Here is a 27,955-nt window from a genome sequence, read left to right as displayed (position 1 = left end):
GAATCGCCTTTTGAGTATTGACCTCTCTCGGTACCCGTACCGTAAGTGCAGGAAAGACGCAAGTAAACATTTCATCCGGCGAATGTGTTGAACAAAAGTGTACTTCTGCGGCATATTCAACTTGTGTAAACTTGTAATATGAATCCAACATGTTAATGTGTCGAAGCCATTTGCTGTAAAATTAAAATAACACGTCTTTCGTTTTTCGTTAGCCATTTGCTAGCTCACGTCACGAGGCAGCTATACTGTCATTTAGCTTAGCTTTTAGCAACCAGTTACTTTAGCTTCATCCTGGCGTTTCCCTGCTTCGATGGAGTTTATCTCCCGAAGGAGGAGAATGAATTCGTGCACCAGGTCTTGGATGAGATGGAAACATACCAGAAGAGCAGCCCCAAGAGGCAAGTGTCTGATATTATATTCTATAGAGAGCTGAACTAAAGATATGGCGGGTTTGTCATATTTTGACAAAATGTGTGTGATAAAAATACAGTAACAAGCAAGGATATGCATGCTTCATAATTAGAATGCACATTTCCCTTGCTGATTTTGTTGGTTTGCCCACCAATAAAGACATGGTAATTCTCTACTTTTAATGGTAGATGTATTCTAACACAGAGAGACAAAATATCAGAAAGAAAATCCATAAAAAACTCTCCAACATGCGTAAGACCAAAGACCTTTCTCAGGACCTCCGAGACAGGATTGTTGACCTGCCCAAATCTGGAATGGGCTACAAAAACATTAGCATGTTGCTAAATAATAGACTGATCTTTGTTGAACTTTGTTCGTGGGCAAACCAACAAAATCAGCAAGGGATCAAATACTTTGGACTCATTTGTTACTGTCATTTGCACTGGGTCGCTATTTGCGTTTGAATAATAACAAACTAATTAATAGCGGTTGATGACTTTCCTAAATTCACTCAAGTATGGACCCCTTCTTCCTCTGTGCCCCCCCCCCAGTGTCCTCCTGTTCCCCCCTCTACCCAGCAGACTACGATACCTGATCCACAGGACCGTCGAGGATCTGCCGGAGCTCACCACCTTCTCCGTTGGGGACACCTGGGGGCGTCGAGTGGTGGTTTGCCCCTTGCAGCTCAGGTACAAGTCATACACACTGTATGGCCATCGGTCTAAAACGCTACATCAAACGCTACAAACGATCATTGTGCGATCCAACACGTATTGCTGCTCAGTCTTCATTCTACATGCATTAGGATTCCCCAAATAGTTTGTTTTCTCTGTTTTTACCAGTGGCAGGCGGTGCACTTGGTACCCGGGCCTTCGGTGGGGTGGATGGCGCTGATACTCCTAAGTTACATTTGTACGACTAACCTTTTGAGCATGACTGCCTATAAAGATAACGTCTCCACTACATCATCATCTGGAGCATTTCAGAATCAATCAATCGATTTTATCTAACAACCTGACAAAAATATAAAAAGTAAATATGTTGAAAAATTTGTTTGAAAATGACTTTTGAGGTCAATTTTTTTACATTGTGGGTGGAGGCGGGGCCGCTAGCATACACACAGAGTGCGGAAGAGTGTAACGTAGTACAAATTAAATGAGTACTATAATATATTGTCATATTTCTTTTTTCATTGTACTTTTCTTAAAAGTAACGTACTCTTATACTCTTGTCTGGTCTCGTAGGCCCAATCTTGTGTCTCGTCTCGTGTCTTGTGTCTAGCAGTCAGGCATTCAGGGGAGTCACAGCAGCTTGAGAAAAATGAAAAAAAAAAATTCCTGCTGGGCTTGAAAACTCATGACGGACCATCATAGTGTTGTGTCCGAGGGCCAGAAAAGTGTGTGCTTCCATTTCACCCGGCAGCAACAAAAAACAAGCCTGCTATCTCACCCCAGCTGCTCCTTCATAGCGCCCTCGATCTACCCACAATGCTCCACCAGGTGGAGGAGTTGGGCAAGAGGAGCACTAAGGAGCTCCACTAGTGACAGCATTCATTCATTCATTTTGTACCGCTTATCCTCACCAGGGTGGCGGGGGTGCTGGAGCCTATCCCAGCTGTCCACCCTGGACTGGTGGCCAGCCAATCCCAGGGCACATATAGACAAACAACCATTCACACTCACATTCATACCTATGGACAATTTGGGGAGGGGGGGCAATTAACCTAGCATGTTTTTGGAATGGGGGGGAAACCGGAGTAAACCCACGCATGCACGGGGAGAACATGCAAACTCCACACAGAGATGGCCGAGGGTGGAATTGAACTCGGGTCTCCTAGCTGCGTGGCCTGCGTGCTTACCACTCCACACCGTGCAGCCTAGTGACAGCATGACATCCAAAGTGTGTGAGGGAGAAGTCGACAGCTGTCAGACTCCATCACTCCCAAACAATCCTGTACATTAACTGTGCAATAAACCATGCAATCGTTTATCAGTAAAGCGTCAGATAACCATGCAATAAACCTTTTGTGTTTGCTCAGAGATGATCCAGCATGTGATCATCATCATTTTCAGGAATGATTTATAGAGTATGCTTTGTTTTGTAGAGGCAGGATACAGGAAGAAGAAAATGACGGGCAGAGCAACTCGCCGGCTCAGCCTCCATCTTCAACACGAAGCAGAGCCCCCAAGAGGCCGGACAGGGCGCTGTACATCCCCAAATCTGCTCGGGAGAGACCACGCCTACCAAACTCGCATCAAGAGTCGCCGCATTCAGGCTCCGGCTGTCCATCAAACTCATGTTCTTCATCTGAGACCACAGAGGAGTTGTCACTGGACCTCCAACATGCGGTGGATGGCGGCCCTGGAGATGATCCCTTGAGCCGGGAGGAAGCTGACTTGACTTGGAGTGAACATGGAGGCCAACATCTCCAATGGGAGAACACTCTTTCTGGTCTGAGTGACATGAGCCTACAGGAGGATGCCAAGGGTGACACGGCCACACGTGACCTGACTGAAGAGGTCAGCGTACGCCTTCATGCTTTTGCTCGCCCTTCCCACGCTCACTTCGCTCTCCATGCGCCCCTCAGATCAAGGAACACCTGAAAGGGGGGGCGACCTTCTCAGTGACGCACGTGCACAATGACTTCTCCACATATGAAAATGTGCTCATCAACCCTGACCGCTTTCGCCACGTCATTGAGATCTACGACTTCCCAGCTATGCTGAAAACAGACGACCTCCTGGACGCTTTCACCGACTACAGGTGGGACATCCACGTCTTCTCACGTGCTTGATAACCACGCCTCGTAAAGCTCCACTTCCCGTGTCTCATTAGTCACGGGGGAATGAAGATCACCTGGGTGGACGACACACACGCTCTGGGCGTCTTCTCCACCGAGGCGGCGGGTGAGCCTTACGTCAGCATTCCCAAACTTGGGACAGCGCTTGGTTGGGATCGCTGTGGAGTTGTTACCTTTTCGTCATGGGCATTATTATCCTACTTCCTTGTTTACCACGGAGTATTAGGGACTCATTAGAAAAAATACTAATCATCTGTGTGAAAAATCCTAAATATATGACACCGTGACGCCTACCTAAATGCAACAACTTCATTTTTGTAAACTTCTTCTCACAGAAATCTTAAACTTACAACTTCTTTTCTCAGAAATTTATCATTTTATTCTTCTAAATTTAGGGCATTTTTTTCTCCTAAATGTGCAACTTTATCCTCGTAAACGTATGACTTGATTCCTGTAAATGTACAACTTTATTTCACTTAAAAATTTACATTTTTACTTGAAAATGTTATTATCTCCTTTTTTCCTTTTTTATCTCCTATTTTTCTTATATAAGTGCAACTTTTTTCATGTAACTTTATGACTTTATTTTCATAAACTGGCTTATTGTCTTAAGTCACACTAATTTCCAACTCATTTTCTCGTAGATTCCCGACTTTCTTCTCGTAAATGTAGGACTTTTTTCACATAACTGGACAACTTTTTCTCAGAAGTTTACAACTTTAATCTTTTTTTTCATATAATTTTTTTCTTTAACTTGATTCTTATCAATTTACACCTTTTTGCCCCTCATAAACTTAACGACTAGATTTTTGTAAATGTATGACATTTTTTCACAAAAATGTATGACAAACAAAGTTGCACATTTACATGACAAAAGTTATAAATATGTTGGAAAAGGTTATGAGAATGAAATGTAAGACTTTTTGTCACATAAATTTATGACTTGAAGTTTTAGATTTTTTTAATGTGGCCCTAATGATGTTGTTGTAGTCACCCTCGCCAACAGAATTAATCAACATAAAACAATGTCTATTGTTGATTTTCAAACCAAATATGAAGGACTAATAAATTGTTTTTAGGAAATATTGCCTTTTAAAAGTAAAGACATCCTAAAAATGCCTGAAAAAAGAACTATTACATGTTTTATTGCAAATTACCCTTATTATTATTTATCTAATAAACCAATTGGACTTTGAGTGCAGTGGAAAGTTGGAGTATGAAAGCTACCTCATTGGAATAGGACACCCAAAAAGGGCCCACTGCCAGACCAACTTATTGCCACTTAGTGTTACTTAGCGAACTATTGAACTATTGCAGTCACTGTACTAATTGCAGTACAATGAAGTGAAAATGCTAAAAATGTTTTTGTGTGTTTAGCACTGACAGCCCTCTCAATCTGCCATCCTCTGTTGAAGGCGCGAGCACTGGCTGAAGGCAGTAAAAAGGCCAAAGGCAAGGTCATCAGAAGGGCAGGTTGGAAGATGTTTCTTGTTGAGCGGACGTAGCATCACGTAGCATCACGTAACATCACGTAGCATCACGTAGCATCACGTAGCATCACGTAGCATCATCATAGCAAGTGACTCGACTGCTGTTTGTGTGGCTTCCAGAGTTCATGCAGCCTGTGAAGGACCGCCCCAAGACAGACAGCGCTGTTGCCAGGCGGATGGTGGGCCGAGCCTTGGGCCTGAAGGGACGAGGGCGTGGCCACAGCTGCTGACAGGATGAACATGAGCAATGTGGCAAAGACATTTCTAGAACATCAAATTAGCAGTTCAATGCTCATTCGAACAAGATATTTTTGAATATGCCCGCCTGGCACATCGTATGACACCATGACTTCAAAAGCAAGATGCTTCGGTCCGAGCATCATTTAGTGTTGGACTAGAACATGAACATGGAAATCACTAAGAACTCTACAGTTTGTTTTCAATGAGTCTATTTCTATATATGTTTGCCTTCTGTATACGCTTGTTGTTTTTACAGAATGCCAAGTTTACAAGCGCGCGCTCTTGTTGAGAAGCCATCAAGTGACAATTAAAAATAACATGTTGTGCTTTCACCGTCTACCTTTATTACAGAAAACATCATGCATTTTTTTTCCTCATATGACAATAAAATGTACACAAATCTGTCAGGCAACAAGCGACTGACACCCTTATAAAATGAAGGGAATGTGCCACATAGAAATTAGTCATTTACAAAACAACCCCAACGTTTCACACACATTTGAGGCATCAGAGTCCCTGACAGCAATAATTTAACACAATCCAACATGGTGACGAAGATAGCTGAGGGGTTCATGCACGCCGGGCAGATAAAGTGAAAATATAAACGGCAATAAATAAAAGGTCAGCTCAAGTATTTGGTGTTGAAAATGCTGGAGGAATGGCTGATTCATACTGAAAGTCATTCGTACTTGTAGGTAGCACCTTGGTTTTCCGTTTCTTCTTCTAATGCAACTGTTGGCACATTTCATGCACAAAAACATTTGCTGAAACGTTCCCTGACGTATTCATGAAAAAGCACCGTGTCCAAAAAAAAGGCACATTTCAACAAAGCTATGCTGGATGTGGCGGATACATTTTCCTCACAGTGAGTTTGTAAAAGTATTGCCAGTTTTCTCCATGCAGACAGTACATCAACATGGTAAATAGCAGTTTATAGATGGTCACGTTCACTTGTGCAGAGCAATCATTAGCTGTGAAAAGCACGGAGACTAGCTGTTGCTCAATCATCCCTTCCACATTCCCCTGCACCGTGTCTCCCTCAGATCAGATGAAAACGCCGTCATTCCATGTCTCCATTCAATCAGAAAAGGTTTTAGTGAATGGACCAGTTGTAAATGTAGTCGTTCAAACATGGCTACTGTTCATGGTGCCACTTTGGTTCTGGTTCCCGTGTCCCTCCTTCTTCGTTAGTGGTTGGGAAATGTCTGTCCGACCGTGCGTCCATCCATCTGTGTCGTCCATCCAGGTTCTACCTGTGTGACAGCTGATTGGTCAGCAGTCCAGGAAATGTTTCTTCTGTTTCTGAGCTCCGTGATCCGCCTGGGAATGCCGGGGAATCAAACATGAGCAACTTTGTTGGGGCACAGGGCCCTGGATCCTGGACTACAGCAATTTGTGGCACACTCCAACCCAAAAGGATGGGCGGAGCTTGTCAATAAAAGCCAAGTATAAGGAACATTCACTGAATATGCGCAGATGATCAGATGGAATCTTTGGAAAGTACAAATGTTATGACCTCATTCCTTGCATTGACTTCTTACCGATATGACAGTTGTATGTCCACACGCGATTGCCGTCGTAGCGGGTGCGGCACTTCATGATGTTGTTGGAGTAGTCGGACTCTGCAACCTCGTAATTGGGGTTGATCACGACCTGGAAAAGCGGCAAACATCCGCAGCGGTTTTTTTCTGTCCCACCGGCGGACTACGTAAGCTGGTCTAGATCTTGTTGTTCTACCTGGAGGATGTAGTCACCGGGCGGAACATCAGTGATGTCGATCCACTGGCAGTCAATGTCATGCCTGTAGGTGTCCCAGCAGCCCACGGTGATGCCCTGGGCTCCGAAGTTGGCACACTCGTATCGCTTCTGGATGCCTGTCGGCATTAAGACCCAAAACAGAACATCGTCATCATCACTGAGTATTCACTTCATTCCTTTATTGTAACTATAGTATATAACTAGAACTTTGTGTACATTGAACCATCACCTGAATGCATTTAAGCGTGTTAACTTCATGTGTGTGTACCGTGGAGTTGGACATTTACCAGAAAAAAGTTGTCAATTTACTAGAACAAAATATTTAAATTATGAGAAAAAAAGATGTAATTTATGGGAAACCTTTCATAAATGTAACTGAAAAAAGTCGTACATTTATGAGGAAAAAGTTATACATTTATGAACATAAAGACGTAAGAAAGAAAGTTGTAAATTTATGAACATAAAGTCGTAAATTTACAAAAAGGCAAAAATGTAGGAGAAAAAAGTTGTGAATTTATGAGAATAAAGTCGTAAGATGTAAGAAAATTAAAGAAAAAAGTTATAATTTTACGAGGAACCCGTTGTAGATATACAAGAAGAAAAAGAGCACTACACTAATTAGAGATTTTGAGACTGCAATATTACAAAAATAGTCATAGAGTTGAGATATTGAGAAGTTATTGTCATGAGTTTATGAGATTTGGAGACTTTATTGTCGTGAAGGAAGTCATATAGTATAAGACTAGGACGATAAAAGCGGCACCCCAGACGAGGTTTAAGTCTGTAAAGGTGGTGTTAGATTTCATGAATCCCACAAGTCCATGAAGTACCAGTATACAGTATGAAGTACAGCATGTAGTACAGCATGTAGGGTATATTGTAGGTACGGCGTGCGACGGCTTTACCTTCATCGCAATAAGTGTCCTCCAGACAGAAGCTGGCTTTGTGACCCTCCGCCACTTTGGAGCCGTTCCCATTCATCAAGTCGTAGTGGGTGAACACCTCCATGCTGTGGAAGTGTCTGCACGCAGGAAGAAACGCTGTCAAGGAAAACAAAGCCACCCGGGGGTCACAAATGACGTGGTCTCACCTGTGGCACTCGTGCCACACCCAGGACTGATGTCCGGCCCGCGGCCTGAAGTCCGACTGGCCGTTATTGTGGATCTGGGAGGAGAAGCGGAGCAGACGGCGGTAGGCGTTCTGGTCGGCGTCGTCCGCGCTGCTGGACAGACACTTCTCCTCCTGGGCACACTGGAGGGCGTACATGGGTCTGTCCTCCAGATAGGTGGTCTGCTCCACTGCTTGGGCATTCAGGACCAGGTCGGGGGCCGCTGCGTGAGACAGAGCATCGAAACATGCGAGTTTGGGAACCTTGTAAGATATTCCGCTAATCATCCATAACTATTATTGACTGATCAGCCCCCCCCCCCCTTACTTAGAGTACAGGAGACCCCAGCAGCAAAGCGGCCTCCTCCTTTAGGACATTCCGTATGCTTCCCATGATGCAGACACTGATCCAGGGTCAGCTCCGTTCCGGAACATCTCACCCCACTCATCACAACGTTATCAGCTGTAGCATCGCCTTGCCAGTACCAGGTTTCCTGATCACGTGCAGTAGAAGAAGAGAAAACGGACATCAAAAAACTGCAATACATAAACCTCCTTCAAGGGATTCATACTCGGCTTGCTAGCACAAGTGGTTAGCCTACGCTGCGCGTCATTCAACTTTTACTTTCATTCAGCCCGAGGTCACCGAGGCGGCTCAAAGGTTCTTTCAATCAAATGTACAAGAAAAAAGTCGGAAATGTGCAAAAAAAAGACGAGAAGCCCGTGGGAAATGGACGAGGAAAAAGTTAGAAATGAACGAGAAAAAGTTGTACATTTATGAGAATAAAGTCGTAATTTTATGAAAATGAAGTTGTCCATGTATGAGAACAAGTCATAAACGTACAAGAAAAAAGTCATCAATTCATGAGAAAAAGTTGCAAATATTACGAGAAACCCGTAGGAAAAGTACAAGAAAAAGTGGTAAATGTATGTAAATAAAGTGGTACGCACAAGAGAAAGTGGGAACGCCACTGAGATATTGAGATACTTGGACACCCCTGGCTTAGCCCCCAGTTTGGCCGGGGGTGGGGGCCTGGCTTTGGTGGTAGCCATCATCTGGCTTTTGCAGTTGTGTAAATATTTACACAACAAATGCTTTACTCACCTGGCTTCACAGTCTGCGGGGGAGGGGGGGGCACGTGATTCATATGTGTAAACATTTGTAAAGAGAATCATGTCCCTGATAAATGACTCCTCTTGCGGGGGGGGGGGGGGGGGCACGTGATTCATATGTGTAAACATTTGTAAAGAGAATCATGTCCCTGATAAATGACTCCTCTTGCGGGGGAGGGGGGGGGCACGTGATTCATATGTGTAAACATTTGTAAAGAGAATCATGTCCCTGATAAATGACTCCTCTTGCTATGAGGCAACGCTAATCACGAGGTACACGACACATGTTGTCCCCAAAGCCCCGACTCAGCCTCTTTACGAGACCACATGGACTCAGCCTCTTTACGAGACCACATGGAAACCTCCTTCAACAAGTCAGACTTTCCGAGATGACTGATGGGGGGGTTGGGGGGAGGGGGTATAAGACAGAAGGTCTGATGGAAAAGAAAGATCTCCTTTTGCATGTCAGTTAAGGAGTTAAGCTGGAGGTTGGTGGGATTTATTCCATCAGGATGTAGTACATGCTGTAGTACATGCTGTAGTACATGCCATAGTACATGCAGTAGTACATGCTGTAGTACATGCTGGTGGAGTCATGCAGTAGTACATGCTGTAGTACATGCCGTAGTATATGCCGTCGTACATGCCGTCGTACATGCCGTAGTACATGCAGTAGTACATGCAGTAGTACATCAGAGTCAAAAGTGACGAGCATCACCAGAGATGTTGATGATAATCCAGCCATTGATGGTCTGGCATTTCGGGGGATGATTAGAGTAATTAGGAAGTAATTAGGAAGTAATTAGGAAGTAATTAGGAAGTAATTAGGAAGCGGATTCAGTCTCAACCGCTTTCGTTTGTGGTCCAAACAACACGAAGTTGAGCCAGAACCAGACTGGCATTGAGAGAGGAGTTCATTTTGTGTTCCGGTTTGTGTCAGTAGGGGCCGCTGTTGCTCAGTGGAAGTCAGGTCAGGTGTTGGGAAGAAGAGGAGAAGGGAGCGTCACCTGGAAGGCGTGGCTGGCAAAGCCCAAGCCCAGCTGTCTGCAGACCACCATGGCCTCCATGGTCCCCCAGCTGTCACTACACACCGCGCCCCACACAAGAGAGCCGTTCCTGTCTGCAAGAACCTCCACACGACCCTCAAAGGGGTTGCGGCCACCAGACAGTCGGAGCTGTGTCGATGACAGACAGGCGTCAGGAAAAAATCAATAGCTGATGGTGATCATCGTGCAGGAAGAGCGACTCACTCTGTTTTTAAAGCCCATGGCGGGAACGTTACACCTGACAGCCGCGTCTTCGTCATGGCTGCAGCCCAGAGCGTGGCGGTTGAAGAGGCACTCGGTCAGAGACTTCTCGAAGCCGGAGCACTCCACTTGGTTCATGTGGACAGGCCCGATGCCTGCACAGGCAAACGCATGAAGCACGTTAACCTCATGGTGATGTTCTTCAACATGACACAGGAGACAGTTGACATCGTGTCCATCATCGCAGAACCATTGGAATAGCTCGACTGGAAAGTGGAACGCCACAGCAGAGACAAACGGAGGCCAGCAGGAGCAGCCTGGCCGGATGGAAGCCAACGATTAGCCAGATCCAGACTTCCTGCTGACTCTTTAGGGCACAATGACAAAGTGGAAAAGGACTCTATAGTCTTATACTAGACTATAAGGACCATAAGGACCATAAGGACCATAAGGACCATAAGGACCATAAGGACCATAAGGACCATAAGGACCATAAGGACTACAAGGACTACAAGGACTACAAGGACTATAAGGACCATAAGGACCATAAGGACCATAAGGACCATAAGGACCATAAGGACCATAAGGACCATAATGACCATAAGGACTATAAGAAGCTAGTTATTTTCAGGTGGAGCCATAATAACGTGCACGTCTTCCCACCATGCATGAGCAACGTCCTCAGTGATGTGTGTTCTAAAAAGAGAGCTAGAAAAGTGCTCACCAGCGGAAGAAATAATCATAAACAAGCTTCTGTTGTTAGTTATTAAATTCCCTCAAATGACATCCCATGACATTGACATTCCAAAATATTTCCTTCCATACTTGGCCACAGTAGCCGGGATAATTTAGTTTTTTATGAATAAAAGTCATATCATGTCAACCACTCAGCGTAGTCCATCCATGAAGCAGTACAGCAGATGTTCCAGATGTTCTAACGTGTGCTAACATGGCTATGATGATGGCAAAGATAGCATAGCATGTGGTATAGCATAATATACCACATGCTAATTTACTTAGCCATTATTGCTCAGGCACAGTTGACTAAGGGAAAATGTACAAACTGATATTTTTTACTTGAAAATATTCCATATTTTCTAGGTATCGTTGGGGTGTTAAGTTACTATGTGATGAATTTAGCATTTTTTGTAAGATGACACTGAGTAAGGTCAACTTACTAAACAATGCTTAAAAACAAAACTAATAAATAACAATAAAGTAATATTATAAAATATATATTATATATATATTATAAACTGTAATTAATATATTAAACAATGAGCTATGAAGCTATTAGCAATTATGTTGATGAAAATGATGTTTAATGATACTTATGACGTGACAAAATGTTGTGTTGTGTTGATGACGTATACTCATTCAGTGTGGAATCTGGAAATGCTTTTATTTTTTGAAGTCTTCGCAGTCGCTGATTTCCAAAAACAAACATCATCATCTATTCCGAGTCTGTGTGTGGTTCCCTTTTGGATGCAGTGGTCCACTCATGAAAAGAATTCCTCATCTGGAAGCCTTAACAGCTGTTTTTCTGTGCTGGAACATTTTGTACGCTGGACTCCAGATCTCCTGAGGACATGCGGGGGAAGACGGTTCCAGCAAACGTGATATTTTACGCTAGTATCTAGCATTTCATACAGTCGGGCTTTTGAACGTAATAATGCATCGTCCATCGTCCATACACTTGCTTGCTTGGGCCTTTTGTCTGTTTGGCTTGCAGCTTTTTATGCTGATTGAAGGTCTAGACCAGTGGTGGGCAAACTACGGCCCGGGGGCCACATCTGGCACGCCAAATGTTTAAATACGGCCCACCCGTTCTTTGCAAAGTATTTCATTGAAACTTGGCGTCATGGCTTGAGCCAACCTTTTGATGGTTTGGGTAGCTTTTTTAGCTATTTGGTTATTTGATGTGGTCTGTTGTTTATAAAGTGCTCCTGAAAAAGGGACCCAAGCCCATATAACACTTTTACAGATACAGTAATTCCAAGTGGACTGTTACAATTATATGTGTAAAATATATAGTCCCCCCCCCCCCCCGTCAATGCGGCCCGAGAGTCAAAAAGTTTGCCCACCTCTGGTCTAGACCGACTGAGATCTGACAAAAACAGGTGGACATTTTAGTTTTTCATCCAAATGTGCCATTTTCACAGCCGGAATCCGGTTCTATATACATATATATATTTATTAATTGATATTTATTTACACATTCTTTATGTAAGGTTAGTGCAAGGGCTCCAGGATAACCCAATGACTTTTGAAACAGATCAAGGGGCTAAGCGTTTGCCGTTACAGTCCGCTTGCATTTGGGCTAAAGCGGGCAGCTGCTGACAGAAACTCACTTGAATGGCAGTTCACTTTGTAGTGCTCATTAGCGCCCCCGATTGGACTGGAGCGGTATCTACCTTGTCCCATGCTGGCGCCAGTCATGGCCTCCTTGGCGCTGCCGAAGCCCAGCTCCCGACAAACCACCGTCGCCGCTTGAATGTTCCAGTTGTCATCGCACACCGTGCCCCACTCCCCGTTCCTCAGCACCTCCACTCGACCCTCCCCTATCATGGCTCCGCCTTTTAATCGGACCAGGGGTTGCTAAGAAGTTGGTCCATGAGAATGAAACGGGGAACAGAGAAAGACGTGGACATAAATAGATGAATAGAAGCGCGTACAGCAGTACAGTCTACTTCATAATCATCTCTTATTCATCTTCATGGGCCTTCATGCACAATGAATTGATGATGATGATGATGATGCAAACTCGGTGATGCCAGTTGTAGAGACCATGCTGACACCGACCTCCAGCCTGTACGCCTTCCTGTAGCCGGCACTGAGGCTGGGGGCAAAGGTTCGTCCAGGAACACAGCTGACCACTACAGGCATGCCTTGCTCACAGGTGTTATTGCCCTTCAACTCCAGCTCCTTTCCCAGTTTGCAGTCAGACAGGTCGGCCTCGTTGCCGGTGCAGTTGACAGAGAAACCCCAGAAGTTCTTCTTTCGGCGCTTGGCCAGTAATCTGGAAGTGAAATGTACACTGTACATTAATCATAAAGTAGTTTACGGCAAAATACCATCAATTCCAGCATGGAGGCCTCGACTTTTTCCCTAAACTTTGAACCGTGCAGCTCATTCAGCATTGGGGCTAATTGATGGCCAAGTTCTAACCTGGGGACTCTCCTGTCCTAACCAACTACAATTCTTTGAATACTGCCACCTGTGGGTCAGTGAGGAAATCGCAGGGGGTCATTACTCAGTATACTACTACAGTACTACAGTACTACAGTACTACAGTACTACAGTACTACAGTACTACAGTACTACAGTACTTGTGGAGAGTTTTTGGCTCATAGTTGATTGCATCTTAGACATGTGCAGATGTACAATGTGTAAACATTTACGGTAATTTTCCCCACAAATACAGTGAGTGAAGCTGAGGTATGAGCTCATGTAAAAACCCGTAGAGTGGACTTGAATCCTAAAGTGGTTACGTAACACAGCCTATGGAATGGCGCAGCATTCCTGAAAGGACTGCTAATCAAACAGAAGCAGAAAAGCAATGACTTGTGTAGTATCTGTATGGTATAATGTATGTATAATATAATGTATGTATGGCGTACACGGTGAGCGGGAACATGACCTAAGGTCCAAAAGCGAGGTGTTTGTATTGGAGCTTAGCATAACAAAGGAATTCCATCAACACAGGCGTGCAACTCAGCATGCACGGCACCAACGTGTCAACGGCCAAACTGGTTGAGAAAATATACTTGTTACAGATTTCCCCAACAACAACAGCGTGTGGACAACAGTGACTTATTGTCAATCAGTAGCACAAAAGGAGTCGTGTGAAAGCAGCATAACATTCCCATGACCCGACGGGCCACAGGAAGTCCTCATCTTAAAGCGAACCAACAGCGGCTGACCTCAAAGTACATTTTTAGCTTGCAGCAGAATGCGCCTTTGACTTGGTTGAAGAAATGTGTTGTTTGTCACATTCAGTCTGTTTGTTACACTTTTGTTGATGGGAATACTTTGTTGGGTGGCTGCGTCTTGGAAAACACTGGGGGAAAGTGGTCTTTCACTTCCATGACTAACAGGGATCCGCACCTTCAACTTCCAAAGCATTTCTGAGGCTGGCTGATCCAGACTTGATTGCTGGAACGACTGGCTTCCCTTATCTCCCAACAGGCGCAATAATCCCCAACAAAAACACAGGCTGCTGTTGCGAGCGTAACCCACGGCAACATGAGACTCCAGACAACCCCCAACGTCACTTCCTGTTAGCCACGCGCTCCCCTAGGGAACACATTTACAGCAACACACACAAGCACAAGTCTTATTTAAGCCCTAACTTTACTTATTATTATTCCATTATTTCAATATTATATATAATATAGTATAATATATATATCAATTATTTATTCATGTCTGCTATATTGGGTAAAATGAGTGTAAATGCGACTGTAGGGCTGTTATTCCATGTCTAGAGGGTTCTAATAATGTTAGAAATGTATTTTGGAGGGCATGAACAGGTTTTCTATGCTTTTTTTCTAAGTATGAAAACATTCCTTACTTTGTGGAAATCCACTGATCACAGTCGGCCGAGACCCACTTAAATGTGATGATTGAAACGTTCTTTTGAACATCAACAATCCAAATGATTAGAGACATGTGTCAGAAAGGAGTACATTGACCTGTCACTAGTTGACATATTGGCATGTTGACCATTTCAGCTGAAAGGCAGCGCCCACGCCATGCACCCACCAGAAGGTCTTCCACAACGTGCTCGGGCAGCCTTCATCCGCTAGAATTTGTTTTTGGCTCGGTGTCAAGAATCTCCAGACTCGGGTCTGCGTTATCTCAGTGAGGAAGGTGATTGAAGGGTTAAGTTATGCAACAAAGCCAGGAAATGTAGTTGACATGAACATGCGGTATATGAGGCATATGTCATATATGTTCCACATCCAAGCCCCGATCAGCTAAACGTTTATATTACACATAAACAGCACGACTCACTTGTAAGGCCTGTTGTTGAAGCGCTTCTCCCCAGGGAAGCCATACATGCCACAGATGACCCTGCTGTTCATTTCCGTCCAGTCCTCGTTGCAGATCTGCCTCCACTTGCCTCCATCTTTCACTTCCAAGAAGCCCTCGGTGATGGGAATCCTTTTCCTGTGGGAGTACGTGGCCCTGATGCGGACGTCCTCCACATGAACAGGCAAACCCTGATGGACGGAATCATGTGACACGAGTCAGGCGTTATTCATGAAACACTGAGGCTTTTGCTCATCTACAGCTCGTCAAGGGAACCAGATCCAAATCTTCTTTGCATAAAAAGTATGTGGTGTTTATGTTTTTTACCGTTGCAGATGTACATTGAACAGTCAATCCTTCAATATGTTCAGCAAAGCCTTAGATTTTTTCTTTTATTCCATTTTATTAAAGCAGTGAACTTGGCCAAATAGCACCACAATCTTATAGCCGGGCTTTAAGCCTGATCTCGCACTGCAATCCTTCCTAAAACGTACATACAATTAGCAAAGGACGCAACAGGCTACTTCCCAAGAAGCAGAGGTCGCTTCATGAAATGTTTTTGGGATTCAAGTCGCTGATTCCGATTGACCGGGTGAGCTGCTGTTGGAGTTTAGGTGAAGTGTCTGCGGGTGGTCTATGGGTAACCAAAAGGAGTTGCAGGGCCAGTTGCGGGATGAGTATCACGTGTCTTCCTGAACACTGCTAAATCCTGCGACCTTTGACCTCCCAACCTATAAGGGAAAACAAAAAGATAACGCCGCCATTGTTCATTTCCTCCTTTCAGCCAAGCGCTGGGGTGGCTGCCCGTCTGTGAGGTGGGGGGAGACTTTTAGCTGATCTGACTAAATGGGAGCCAGCCTGACTTAAAAAGAACCTCCAATCTGGCGTATCTCCCAGAAATATGAACTGTTTGCCCACAAGGTGGTTTCCTGAGATGGCGTCAGCCTGTAGGAATTCCAAGGCTCCAAGTCTAAAAGTTAGAGATCTGCCAACGGGAGGGGCCAACTCAGCCAGACAATTTCAACAATGACCCCTGACTCCACTGCTGCGGTATGAGTGGGCAAAACCACTCGCTTTTCCTGGTTTTCCATTTGAGCTCCAGGTTAAAAGGTGAAGACGGGATCAGGGAGCCTGTCATCGTAAACCACATTGGGGTTCTGCTTTGGGACAGGCAGGCTTTAATGATCAATAGGCGAGCTTTGATGATCAATACTTGTCCAAAACTGAGTGATCTACACACACACCAACAAGCTTTTGTTCCAAAAGAAGCTTCTTCCACTTCTATTTCACGACAGGAAGCATAAAGCCAACGTTAGCGCCAAGACACTACGCCTGCACCCCCAAAGTGTCAGACATCCACAGGGGACGCTTCATGGGCGCCACACACAGGAGGTGACGTGGAAGCTGGCAATAGGGTGGCTAGCACGAGTCTCGGTCCAGCCAATCAACGCACAAACTTCGTGCACGTCTTCGTGCACACGCTGGCTTGCAATGCAATCAATGGCGTTCATGGGCGTCGCCCAGACGAGAACCAATAACGGCGAGTTTGACAGACAAAGGAGTAGACAGGATGGTATTCTGTATGACTTGTCATGTCAGAATAAACGTTTATCTTTGATACAAGCAAGAAATACTTCAATGCCATAAAATTCCCCTCCAAATCTGACAGCCAACCAAAACCGTGGGAGACTCGTACATCGCCTGTACGTGAGCGCGTCGCTCAGCGGTGTTGGAGGCCACAGACGCTCATCCCCTGTGTACACGTTTTGCTACGCGTTGGCGTGGAGACCATTTTACTTCAAGACTGACCGTCACTGTCATATTTCTCAATAAAAATGAGTGGACAGGAGTTGACTTATTATGTCAAAGTCGCTTTAGGTACTTGGTACTTGGTACTTGGTATTTCTTTCAGGTACATTAAGGAACATCACGCCGTGACATTTGCACAATTCTACGTGTCTACAAAAGAGTAGCTTTACCTAATCCTCCCCCTTCTCCATGTATATTTTGGATAATTCATTGGCTACATGACTTTTATATGCTGACTCTTATGACAATATTCCATTTGCTTGCCTTTCCTCATTCACATTTTGTTCACATCCTGTGTACTATTTTAACGGATTGAACGGGAAAAGGTTTGGCGCTCCTGCTTTTATAAGAGATCCTTTCATCTTGTTGAGAAAAACACGTCATTTGGCTTTTACTACCATCACCGTTCCTGCTCATTAGCCTCTGGACCGCGGTCACCTGGAGGCAGGCTATAAGACATCTTTTTATTCCCATGCAGGCTGTTGTTGTCAACATATGATGATTGTTTACACCAGACTGCTTCAAGCTAAGAGCTGTTCAAAGCTTTGGTTGACCTGAAAAACGTGTTTTGGAGTTGAAGACAGTATTACCACAGTCAACTATGAAAACAGAGGACAAAGCAAAACACTTGTACAACATGCAGGATAATGAGTAATATAACCCCAAAACAATATGTGGTATTCAGCTGCGTGTGAGGACTAAAATCCTGGCCAAAACGTGCAAGTTGAGCATGAAGTTCACAGAGACGGGTTCTCCCGGTGTTACTTTTGGCTCGGGAGGAAGGAAAGCGCTTGTCTGAACCATAAAAGTCGAGAGAGGAAGAGAGCAGGACAGATAACCACAGCTGGATTCAGTTCAGGCGTTTCCCCCTGAAAAGACCAGAGCAGACATAAACTCAGCCTAATCCTGTTTGGCAGAAGCCCCGCTTTCGGTCCTGGCCGTGTGGATGCATTGGCACCAATGCTACTGTCTTTAGTACTCTCTCTCCAGGAAAGTACATGATGCAGCCATGATGCAGCCATGATGCCATGCGTGTCTACAAACTGCTCACTACCACACGTAATAGTTCTCAGTCTCTCCGTTTGGTGACAGCATTCATTCTTTTCTACCGCTTATCCTCACCGGGGTGGCGGCGGTGCTGGAGCCTATCCCAGCTGTCTTGGGGCTAGAGGCGGGGACTGGACACCTTGGACTGGGGGCCAGCCAATCCCAGGGCACATATAGACAAACAACCATTCACACCCACATTCATACCTATGGACAATGGGGGGGGGGGGGGGGGCAATTAACCTAGCATGTTTTTGGAATGGGGGAGGAAAGCGGAGTACCTGGAGAAAAGCCATGCATGCACGGGGAGAACATGCAAACTCCACACAGAGATGGCCGAGGGTGGAATTGAACCTGGGTCACATTTAAAACTTGAACCATAAAACAAAAAGAAGAAATAATATTTACAGTATTTAAATGGCTGGAGCACAGTAAACAGTATTGTGATAGCTTTAGTTTACAGTATTGGAATGTGCACCCAACCATGTAGTACTGATATCACGTGTCATGTACTGTTATGGAGTATCAGAAGACTTCTAAAGTATTTAATCATAATGTGGCATTTCAGTTTGCACAAGTGAAGTTCTAGTTTGACATGCAAGACTCCGCAAAGAATATGTGATTATGTCATAATATGAGCTCAATAGAAGTTATGATGCTGGATATCATCAGCAATGTCACCGACTCTGCTAACTTACTGACGTGTAGCGAAGCCTTCATTCCCAAAAGCCATGTTTGGACACTGGCTTGATTTGGAGTCAGTCAGTAGTGCTCTATGAAGGCGTTAATGAAATGTTTCCAAACCACCGAGCAGACGTATTATTCTAACTGCTCCCACTCACCCCCCACCCCCCACCCCGCACCCCCCAGACTGCCCGGCATGTCGATGTGAGAACATGAGACCGTGGTCTAGCCGTGTCTGACTAATACTTCCACTACTGTGCATTTCTTCCACTTTACTCAGCCCCACCAGGCCATACCTCACGTTTATCCACACGTGACTCCCACCACACACACACACACACACACGCACACGCGCACGCACACGCACACACACACACACACACACACACACACACCTCACCCGCCTGTACTCCCCCTCACTTGCCGGTCACCCCACCTTACTTAAACACGGTGAATCAATATCATCCAACACTGTGACTTTCACGTCTGTGCTGCCCGGTTTACTGCCTGACTGGTCCCCAACTTGTTTGACTGGTGCGTTCGAGTACACGATATCACGAGCATAACAACAATGAAAAGGACACAACAGCAGCTGTGATGCAGTTTCCTTCAATGGCCGATACTTCTAATCCAGATTTGAAGCACATCATTTACAAGCCTTGACCGTGACCGGGATTAAATAGCATGTAGAACGTCATAACATAATGAAATAGCATGTAGAACGTCATAACATAATGAAATAGCATGTAGAACGTCATAACATAATGAAATAGCATGTAGAACGTCATAACATAATGAAATAGCATGTAGAACGTCATAACATAATGAAATAGCATGTAGAACGTCATAACATAATGAAATAGCATGTAGAACTTCATAACATAATTAAATAGCATGTAGAACGTCATAACATAATGAAATAGCATGTAGAACGTCATAACATAATGAAATAGCATGTAGAACTTCATAACATAATGAAATAGCATGTAGAACGTCATAACATAATTAAATAGCATGTAGAACTTCATAACATAATTAAATAGCATGTAGAACGTCATAACATAATTAAATAGCATGTAGAACGTCATAACATAATTAAATAGCATGTAGAACTTCATAACATAATTAAATAGCATGTAGAACTTCATAACATAATTAAATAGCATGTAGAACGTCATAACATAATGAAATAGCATGTAGAACGTCATAACATAATGAAATAGCATGTAGAACTTCATAACATAATGAAATAGCATGTAGAACGTCATAACATAATTAAATAGCATGTAGAACTTCATAACATAATTAAATAGCATGTAGAACTTCATAACATAATGAAATAGCATGTAGAACTTCATAACATAATTAAATAGCATGTAGAACTTCATAACATAATGAAATAGCATGTAGAACGTCATAACATAATTAAATAGCATGTAGAACGTCATAACATAATTAAATAGCATGTAGAACTTCATAACATAATTAAATAGCATGTAGAACTTCATAACATAATGAAATAGCATGTAGAACGTCATAACATAATTAAATAGCATGTAGAACGTCATAACATAATTAAATAGCATGTAGAACTTCATAACATAATTAAATAGCATGTAGAACTTCATAACATAATTAAATAGCATGTAGAACTTCATAACATAATGAAATAGCATGTAGAACTTCATAACATAATTAAATAGCATGTAGAACTTCATAACATAATGAAATAGCATGTAGAACTTCATAACATAATGAAATAGCATGTAGAACGTCATAACATAATGAAATAGCATGTAGAACTTCATAACATAATTAAATAGCATGTAGAACTTCATAACATAATGAAATAGCATGTAGAACGTCATAACATAATAACAGTTCTCTGTCAAGCAAACACCTTTGATACAAATCATAAAGTGCAGCTGTGCATGACTCTGGGTTCCCTAAAAGGCGAGGCCACGATGGGGGAACATCTGTGGAACATGTGCTGGATCCGTCTGCATGGCAATCCATGAGAAGGAACCATGACAGGAATCAAGCTTTTCCCCCTAACGGGCCCTCACATACGTTGGATTGTTGGAGGCACTCGAGCTTAGACTCAGGTTTCATCTTTTTTTTTTTTTTTGAAATCACAGCGAATGCAAAGAGAGGCAATTCTCGAAAGCGGACACCACTACAACCTTTAACCTTTTTAGACGTGCAAAAAAAGGCGGCCTTCAACCCCGCTTTCAACGGGCTTGTGATGTCTTCATGTTGGTTGTGGATGAGGTTTGGGCGGGGTGACCACATCGCATGTCCGACGGTGAGGAACTGCAGCTGCTTTGTTGTTTTTTCCCCCAACCATTCGAGAAGATCACATCTTATCAGAGCATGAGCTCATCCAAATCTGGAAATGAGCAACTTTGATTGAATCGCCAGCACATGTCCCTAAAACATACTTACTGCTACTGACAACAAGGTACTGTAAATAAGCAGTACCAACAACTGTGATTAAATGTTGTGCAACTATGAACAAGAAAACATCTTTTCTACTTTCCTTCCTTCTAAGAGTTTGACTTCATCTGCTGTAATCTCCTCTTTGGAGAAACTAGACTGCTAACGACCAGCTAATAAATATAACATAATGTCCCAATCACAATCCTTGGCCGTGAGTCCCGCCCTCAGGAATGGCTGACAGACATCGTTGTGGTGGAAAGAATAGCGTTTGCCCCCGAGGTCAGAGATGGTTACTTGAAGAAGCCGGGAGAGGTCAGGGTTAAACGATGGCTCTAATGAGTGCTTGAAATGTCAGAGAAAAAACAAGTCAACTATGTCAGTGTTGTCGACTTTAGTCCAGCTGGTCTGGTTCCACTCATGGCGCCGATGACGGTTATTTGTGGTAAATGTTGCCGCTGTTTTAATATCATTGTATCATGTGGTAGAGGTAGAGGTCACACGTCATTGTCTGCTTACCAACACTGACATGGATGCAAAAGCAGCCCTACCAAGTCCAACCCACGTATCCCAGTTTCATGGAAATACTGGAGTGGCTAATCCTGCTAGCTAGCTAAAGTAGCGCTGATGGTGCTCACTCTTGATCGGTGAAGTTCATTGCTGGTGAGGCACTGACTCCTAAGTTCTTGTGTTTTTCCATCAGTGTTAATCCAGGTTGCTCACAGCCCCCCCCCCCCCCCCCCCACGTATACACTTTGGTTAAAACAATGTTTCTGCCTTATATTTCATGGGGAAATCTGCAAAATCAATCATTTTTATTGAATGAAATGTTAATGGACTCAAAAGCCTCCCCTGACCCTCATTGGGTGGAGTAAAGATATATTTCCCTGTCCTAAATCAGCTGGGATAGGCTCCAGCATCTGCTGTGAACTGAATAAGCAGTATAGAAAGTGTATAGATGGTGTATTATTGTAGTTAACTTGTAATCTACATTTGTACTGTGTCAGTCAAAACAGAGTAGACTTTTAGACTTTTAGACTTGTACTGGACGACTTTGGATGTTGGAGGTGTAGCTAATGAAACCACCAGCAAGTCTAGGTCTCTCTGTTAGTGTTGACCTCTGGTTTAACTTCAATGTACACACATTGCGTCCACTTTCCACACGGAGCACAAAATACCCATTCATGTAGCGAATAAACACACCCAAGGTGTTCAGTATGGTTCAGTATGGGCGAAAAAGGGAGAGCTGCACCTTCTCCCATTCCTTTCTCCTTCCACTTGAAAGACCTCACCCAGGCCGAGGAAATATTTACAGGGTGGGGGACTAAACTACAGCAACACCCCTGGGACAGCAAACACACAACAAATAAGGAACCAGAGGGTGCTACACAAATACACCCTTGTAAAAATGAGGTCATTCCAGCCACTGGTAGCATTAGCTAGCTTTTAAATACGCCCCTTCGTCCAATGTCTCACCTGGGCCTGATAACCACACACACCAGAAGTTCCAACTGTTGCATTTGGAGACAGGGATTGAACACATTCTCCTACATTACGTCCACTCTGGAATGAATGTCTCCACAACCAATGTCTCCACAACCAATGTCTCCACAACCAATGTCTTGACAACAAATGTCTGTACAACGAATGTCTCGACAAAGAATGTCTCGACAAAGAATGTCTCGACAAAGAATGTCTCGACAAAGAATGTTTCGATAATGAATATCTCGATAATGAATATCTCGATAATGAATATCTCGATAATGAATGTCTGAACAATGAATGTCTTGACAACGAATGTCTCCACAACGAATGTCTGGACAAGGCGTTAGATCGCCGGCCATCTCCTACCAAAAGTGTTGCATCATCATTCATTGCGTCATCGCTATCGGTCTGGTTTCAGTGGGAACTCCCTGCGTCACAGCGTTTTCAGACATTTTCTTTCCGTCTGGTACGGGGGTGTTGCCTGCAGCCAGACAAGATGATGTTCCTCTGCTCACAGAGTAGGAAGCCTGTCCAACAGCTTCAAGGGGGTGACCTTGGGCAAGGGCAGGCATCCGACCTGACAAAGCCATTACTTCACTCGTGCAGGAAATATGACCCGCACGTGCAAAATCACACAAGGGGCTTTGTGTCTCACATATTTACAGATGGTCCTCCAGCTGTGCTACGGTTATGAACGAGCTCCCATAAATAAAATAATAATATAAATAAATAAATATATTTTTGAACCGTAAACACTAGACTCGCTGGAGAGCTGGTGGATGAATACGCGTCTTGTTCACTGAGATTTATTTACTAATGCTTTCAATATTTGTCAAGCTAGAATGCTGAGTGAACCTCTGCAGCAATGCCACTACACTTCCTACACTTCCTACACTTCCTACACTTCCTACACTTCCTACACTTCCTACACTTCCTACACTTCCTACACTTCCTACACTTCCTGCCGCTGCTCCTTTTCATTTCTCGAGCCAGGCATCACACTGGAAATGTGATGCACATTCATACAGTATATTGTTGCATTTCCTTGCCTTATTGAAGTAGACTTGGACCTGGACAATTCCGTAGTTCTATCTAAGTGACACGTGACTTGGTGGCGCACCGTCACGTGACTTGGTGACACGCCGTCACGTGACCTGGTGACGCAGCAGCGCCAATAATATTAATATCTAAGAACAAGCCTAATAATAAAAGCTGCTCTTCTTCTGGGTCACGTGGTCCCTCTGCACGTGTGAGGCTTTAGTGTGTGCAGCTCAACCTTTTGTGGCTTCAAGCTGCGTTTATTCCACAGTCACGATGTCACGCTGGTGTTTATGCACAGCAAGTGAGATTGATCACCATATAACGACAAGTATTTATCTCCTTTTCCGGCTTGTGTCACGTGACTCTCTGCGGGATCCTACCTCCTCACTGTTGGCCTGGGTCCGGATGTACTTGAAGCCTGGAATGCGCTGCTGGGCGCACACCACCCCGACATCTTCTGAATGTTTGCAGTCTGTCACGCCAAAGCCGTTGGATCGGCACTGGGCGAGGCTCTTCTCTCTGCCGCTGCAGTCCAGATTGTCCAACCAAATAGGACCTGCATTGGACGTAAGCAACAACGTTGCAGTCAGACTGCGTCGGCTGTGTAAAAGATGGACAGATGAAAGCATGGAAGCCCTCCAGCATTGACCAAAGCCTCTCAATGATGAATGAATGATGGAGCAATCTATGAACTCTACAACCTTTTGGACCAGAAGTGACTCTTCTTTCACACACAAGTTCCAAATTCCCACTGACTCACATGCAGTACAGATGTGTTCAGGCTTTACAATCACCTGACCAGTCACCCACATGACCGGTAACCATGGAAACTGCCAGGCTGCTGGTCACTGTGACAGCCAACATTCTTCTTAGAGACATCCTGCTCATGCCAAAAAAGTGGCTACACGTTGGTCAGAGGATGGCGGAGACGCAGAAGCAGAAGGAGAAGGAGAAGGAGAAGGAGAAGGAGAAGAAGAAGGAGAAGGAGAAGGAGAAGGAGAAGGAGACGGAGAAGCAGAAGGAGAAGGAGAAGGAGAAGGAGAAGCAGGACTCCCCCACCCCCCTAAATCCCATGGTCAGTGGTGATGGCGAGGTCCCAGTGGTCCTCCAGTGTGGAAAGCAGTGCAATAAGCGGGTCCCAAGGGAAGTGTTACGTCACTGCTGAGACTTATGGAAGTAAAAGACTAAAAATGCAGCCTCATGTTTCATCCTTTGGAGCTGGCCTGAAAGCCTGAGCCTAAGCCTAATATTAAGTCAAGGTGACATGAAATGATCTTACCTTCTCCTCTGCCATACTTGGCTGAAGGTGACCACGACTCAGCATCCACAAAGCCGAGCTGTCTGCACACCACCTGGGCGGTGTAGATGGAGAAGTCATCGTCACAGACGGTGCCCCACTGGCCTTGGTAGAGAACTTCCACTCGTCCCTCATGTTTTTTACGTTTGTCTCCAGCCAGACGTAGCTGTATGGATGGACTGCTGGACTCCATTTGGCCATTGCACAGCAGCCATGTGCACAGCAGGGTGCAAAGGAGGACCTGGGTCTCTGCTGGGGTCAGCATGATGCAGCTGAAGGAAAAAAGCAGTGCTTTCACTCAACTGACACGAGTACAGGTTAAACAGCCTTTGTTGCGGGAAAATGGTGGACCAGAAATGTGGAAATGCCTAATCTGTTCCATTTTACTACAAAAATACGTTCCATTTGGAGAGGAGCACTTTCCTGGATCCAGGAATTGTTTGGACATTTTTAGCATTTGTGCATATCACGCCACAAAAGCTGGTCAGAGCACAACAGGTTGTACAAAATATTAATTGGGGGTAAATCCAATATGGGGGCAACTACGGCTCTTGGCGGAGGTCTGCTTCTCTGCTGCCAGACGACTCCACAGCATTCAACTTCAGGCGTTCCACAGGGTTGGATGCTGGAATATGTTTTTCCTGGACCAAGTAGTTAGTAGCAGGGATGAAACCGATGAAAGTGAAGGCAACGTGTGGTGTGCGGTGCTTTAAGAGAGAAGAGTTTGAACACCACCAGGAGAATCCCTGCCAGATATCATTTCAACATATCAAGAAAAAGAAACATGGCTGCCAAACAGCAACGTACAGATGAGCTATTATGTGAGAGTGAAAGGAATCATCTCTTTCTCCGTGGCAGCCGAGTAGGGAGCAAATGTTGGCTTCTGCAGGAAGTCCCGCCCCTCTCATATACCTCAACAACGCCCGCAGGCTGACTCTACCTCCATATTTCACGACCAAGCATGAAAGGGTCAATGGAGGAACCCAAATGCCCACTGGGAGGAATGTTCCAGGACTTGAGAGAGAAATGGGAGGCAGTGAAAGTGGGAGGGAGACCTCCACGTCGCTTACGAGCCAAAGGGGGTTTGCTTTTTGGGCTGACGTCATAGCAACCAGCAAACAACCTCAGTGGGAACATGCATGAGAACTACCCTGGGGAGCATCCAGTAAATCATGGTACTTCCTCGGGATTAAACATCTGCTTGGAAGTTCAACACGAGGAAAGGAGCTAAGCTCACTACTGGCATGCAGTATTTTTCAAATCAAATCAACTTTATTTGTACAAGGACATGCAACACAAAGTACTTTACAGAGTTGAAAACAATTACCACAATTAAAAAGAAAAACAATTAGAAAGAAAGCCCCTCCCTCCCACCCTCCACACTAGACACACACACACACACACACCTACACACACACACAATCACACAGTAGGGAGACATGGCATTACTTCATTTGGGGCTCATTAGGCACTACCTCATGACACGTGTGGATAATTGGGGTGTAATTGCACTGACCGTGATACAGGATGTTTACATTAGGTGGACCTCATGTAGATGCAGAGAAGGTCAACAGAAGGAAAGTGATGAACATATCGCTAAATGAATCCTCAGCCAGCGACACCCAACATTCAGCATTACTATCTGAGTAAAGGCAGAGTTTTGATACACTGGTGTTGTACTAATCTCATTAGATTGTTGTACGTGTAGCGCTAAAAAAACACGTCAATGAGGACACGCCCATTCCTGAAACCCATTAGCCTAATCTGCCCACGTGCACGATCTCTATCTGACCCAACGTGAAAATATTAGCATAAAGACAACAACAAAACCTGTCCCACGGTACTAGATATCTAGGTACGTGTTTACATACCAGTTGTGCTGAGTTGTGTACAATAACTTCATAGAAGGACACGACGACAAAAGGCAACTTTATGATTCCATTGGACGCTGCACGTGAGACATATCATACTCTCAAACTTCAAATATTCCAAAAAAACTAACACTTACTTTTCCAGACGAAGTCGACTCCTTCCCTGAGCTTTAATATGTTCGACCTGTGTCAGAGCCTGAGATGTTAAACTTTAGTTCTTTGCTCCTTGTTCTGCTTTAGCTGAGCCTTCTTTCAGCTCCCCTCGCTCCCGTTCCTCGCGCTCACAGCAGCCAATCAGCGGCGGCCTCAGCATCCTGACCACGCCCCCAGCGGCCCAAGCACCTCGGTTACAAAAACATCAGCAAGACCTCAATCCATCACAGGAAGCCGAACTCTACTTCACATTCCTTGCACCAAAAATGGAGGACTGGGGTTTGACGGTTTGTTGCTTCAGAACAATTCTTCTATTATCTTCTGTTACGTTATGTTATTTTTACTTACATATGGAGACTGGAGCCTCGACTTTATTCAGGCTGTATGAGACACAAGTAGACCACATCCCAAAGTATTCCCTCAAATGGGTAGTCTGGAATAAGAAAGACCATTCAATTATGTGATGTTGTGTTTTTGTCTTAGACGTGTTCATCTTGTCTTCACACAGAAGGATAAGCTAGGTTACGCTGAAGAAGACGCTGAGGCACAGGTAGAGCACTTAGAAGAGGTAGAGCACTTAGAAGAGGCAGAGCACTTAGAAGAAGCAGAGCACTTAGAAGAGGCAGAGCACTTAGAAGAGGTAGAGCACTTAGAAGAGGTAGAGCACTTAGAAGAAGCAGAGCGCTTAGAAGAGGTAGAGCACTTAGAAGAGGCAGAGCACTTAGAAGAGGCAGAGCACTTAGAAGAGGTAGAACACTTAGAAGAGGCAGAGCACTTAGAAGAGGTAGAGCACTTAGAAGAGGCAGAGCACTTAGAAGAGGTAGATCACTTAGAAGAGGCAGAGCACTTAGAAGAGGCAGAGCACTTAGAAGAAGCAGAGCACTTAGAAGAGGTAGAGCACTTAGAAGAGGTAGAGCACTTAGAAGAGGTAG

At 44.4% G+C, this 27,955-nt stretch overlaps 2 protein-coding genes across 4 annotated transcripts; one reads left to right on the top strand and one right to left on the bottom strand.

The window, feature by feature from the left end:
• Window positions 1-9: 9 nt before the first annotated feature.
• On the top strand, window positions 10-5,319 carry r3hcc1 (R3H domain and coiled-coil containing 1). Of its 3 annotated transcripts, none has more exons than XM_058054926.1 (7): window positions 10-398; window positions 963-1,100; window positions 2,516-2,930; window positions 2,999-3,174; window positions 3,247-3,317; window positions 4,589-4,732; window positions 4,822-5,319. In XM_058054926.1, exons 1-6 carry the CDS (start codon window positions 367-369, stop codon window positions 4,714-4,716), a joined length of 960 nt encoding a protein of 319 aa, XP_057910909.1. In that variant the 5' UTR covers window positions 10-366; the 3' UTR covers window positions 4,717-4,732; window positions 4,822-5,319. The 3 variants fall into 3 exon arrangements, with proteins under 3 accessions (XP_057910909.1, XP_057910910.1, XP_057910908.1); XM_058054927.1 differs by having other exon boundaries at window positions 11-398; window positions 4,627-4,684; window positions 4,822-5,317; XM_058054925.1 differs by having other exon boundaries at window positions 11-398; window positions 4,589-4,684; window positions 4,822-5,311.
• loxl2a (lysyl oxidase-like 2a) lies at window positions 5,247-27,212 on the bottom strand. Its single transcript, XM_058054924.1, has 14 exons — window positions 27,008-27,212; window positions 24,982-25,271; window positions 24,083-24,258; window positions 15,183-15,391; window positions 12,969-13,185; window positions 12,581-12,764; window positions 10,170-10,321; window positions 9,927-10,094; window positions 8,135-8,300; window positions 7,790-8,030; window positions 7,605-7,720; window positions 6,679-6,815; window positions 6,483-6,594; window positions 5,247-6,261 (listed from the first exon to the last, which is right to left on the bottom strand). The coding sequence occupies exons 2-14, from the start codon at window positions 25,262-25,264 to the stop codon at window positions 6,191-6,193; spliced, it is 2,232 nt and encodes a 743-aa protein (XP_057910907.1). The 5' UTR covers window positions 25,265-25,271; window positions 27,008-27,212; the 3' UTR covers window positions 5,247-6,190.
• Between the last annotated feature and the right edge of the window lie 743 nt (window positions 27,213-27,955).

This window comes from Doryrhamphus excisus, chromosome 18, assembly GCF_030265055.1.
Source record: "Doryrhamphus excisus isolate RoL2022-K1 chromosome 18, RoL_Dexc_1.0, whole genome shotgun sequence".
Classification (NCBI taxonomy): domain Eukaryota; kingdom Metazoa; phylum Chordata; class Actinopteri; order Syngnathiformes; family Syngnathidae; genus Doryrhamphus; species Doryrhamphus excisus.
This window is presented reverse-complemented; position numbering and strand designations above follow the sequence as displayed.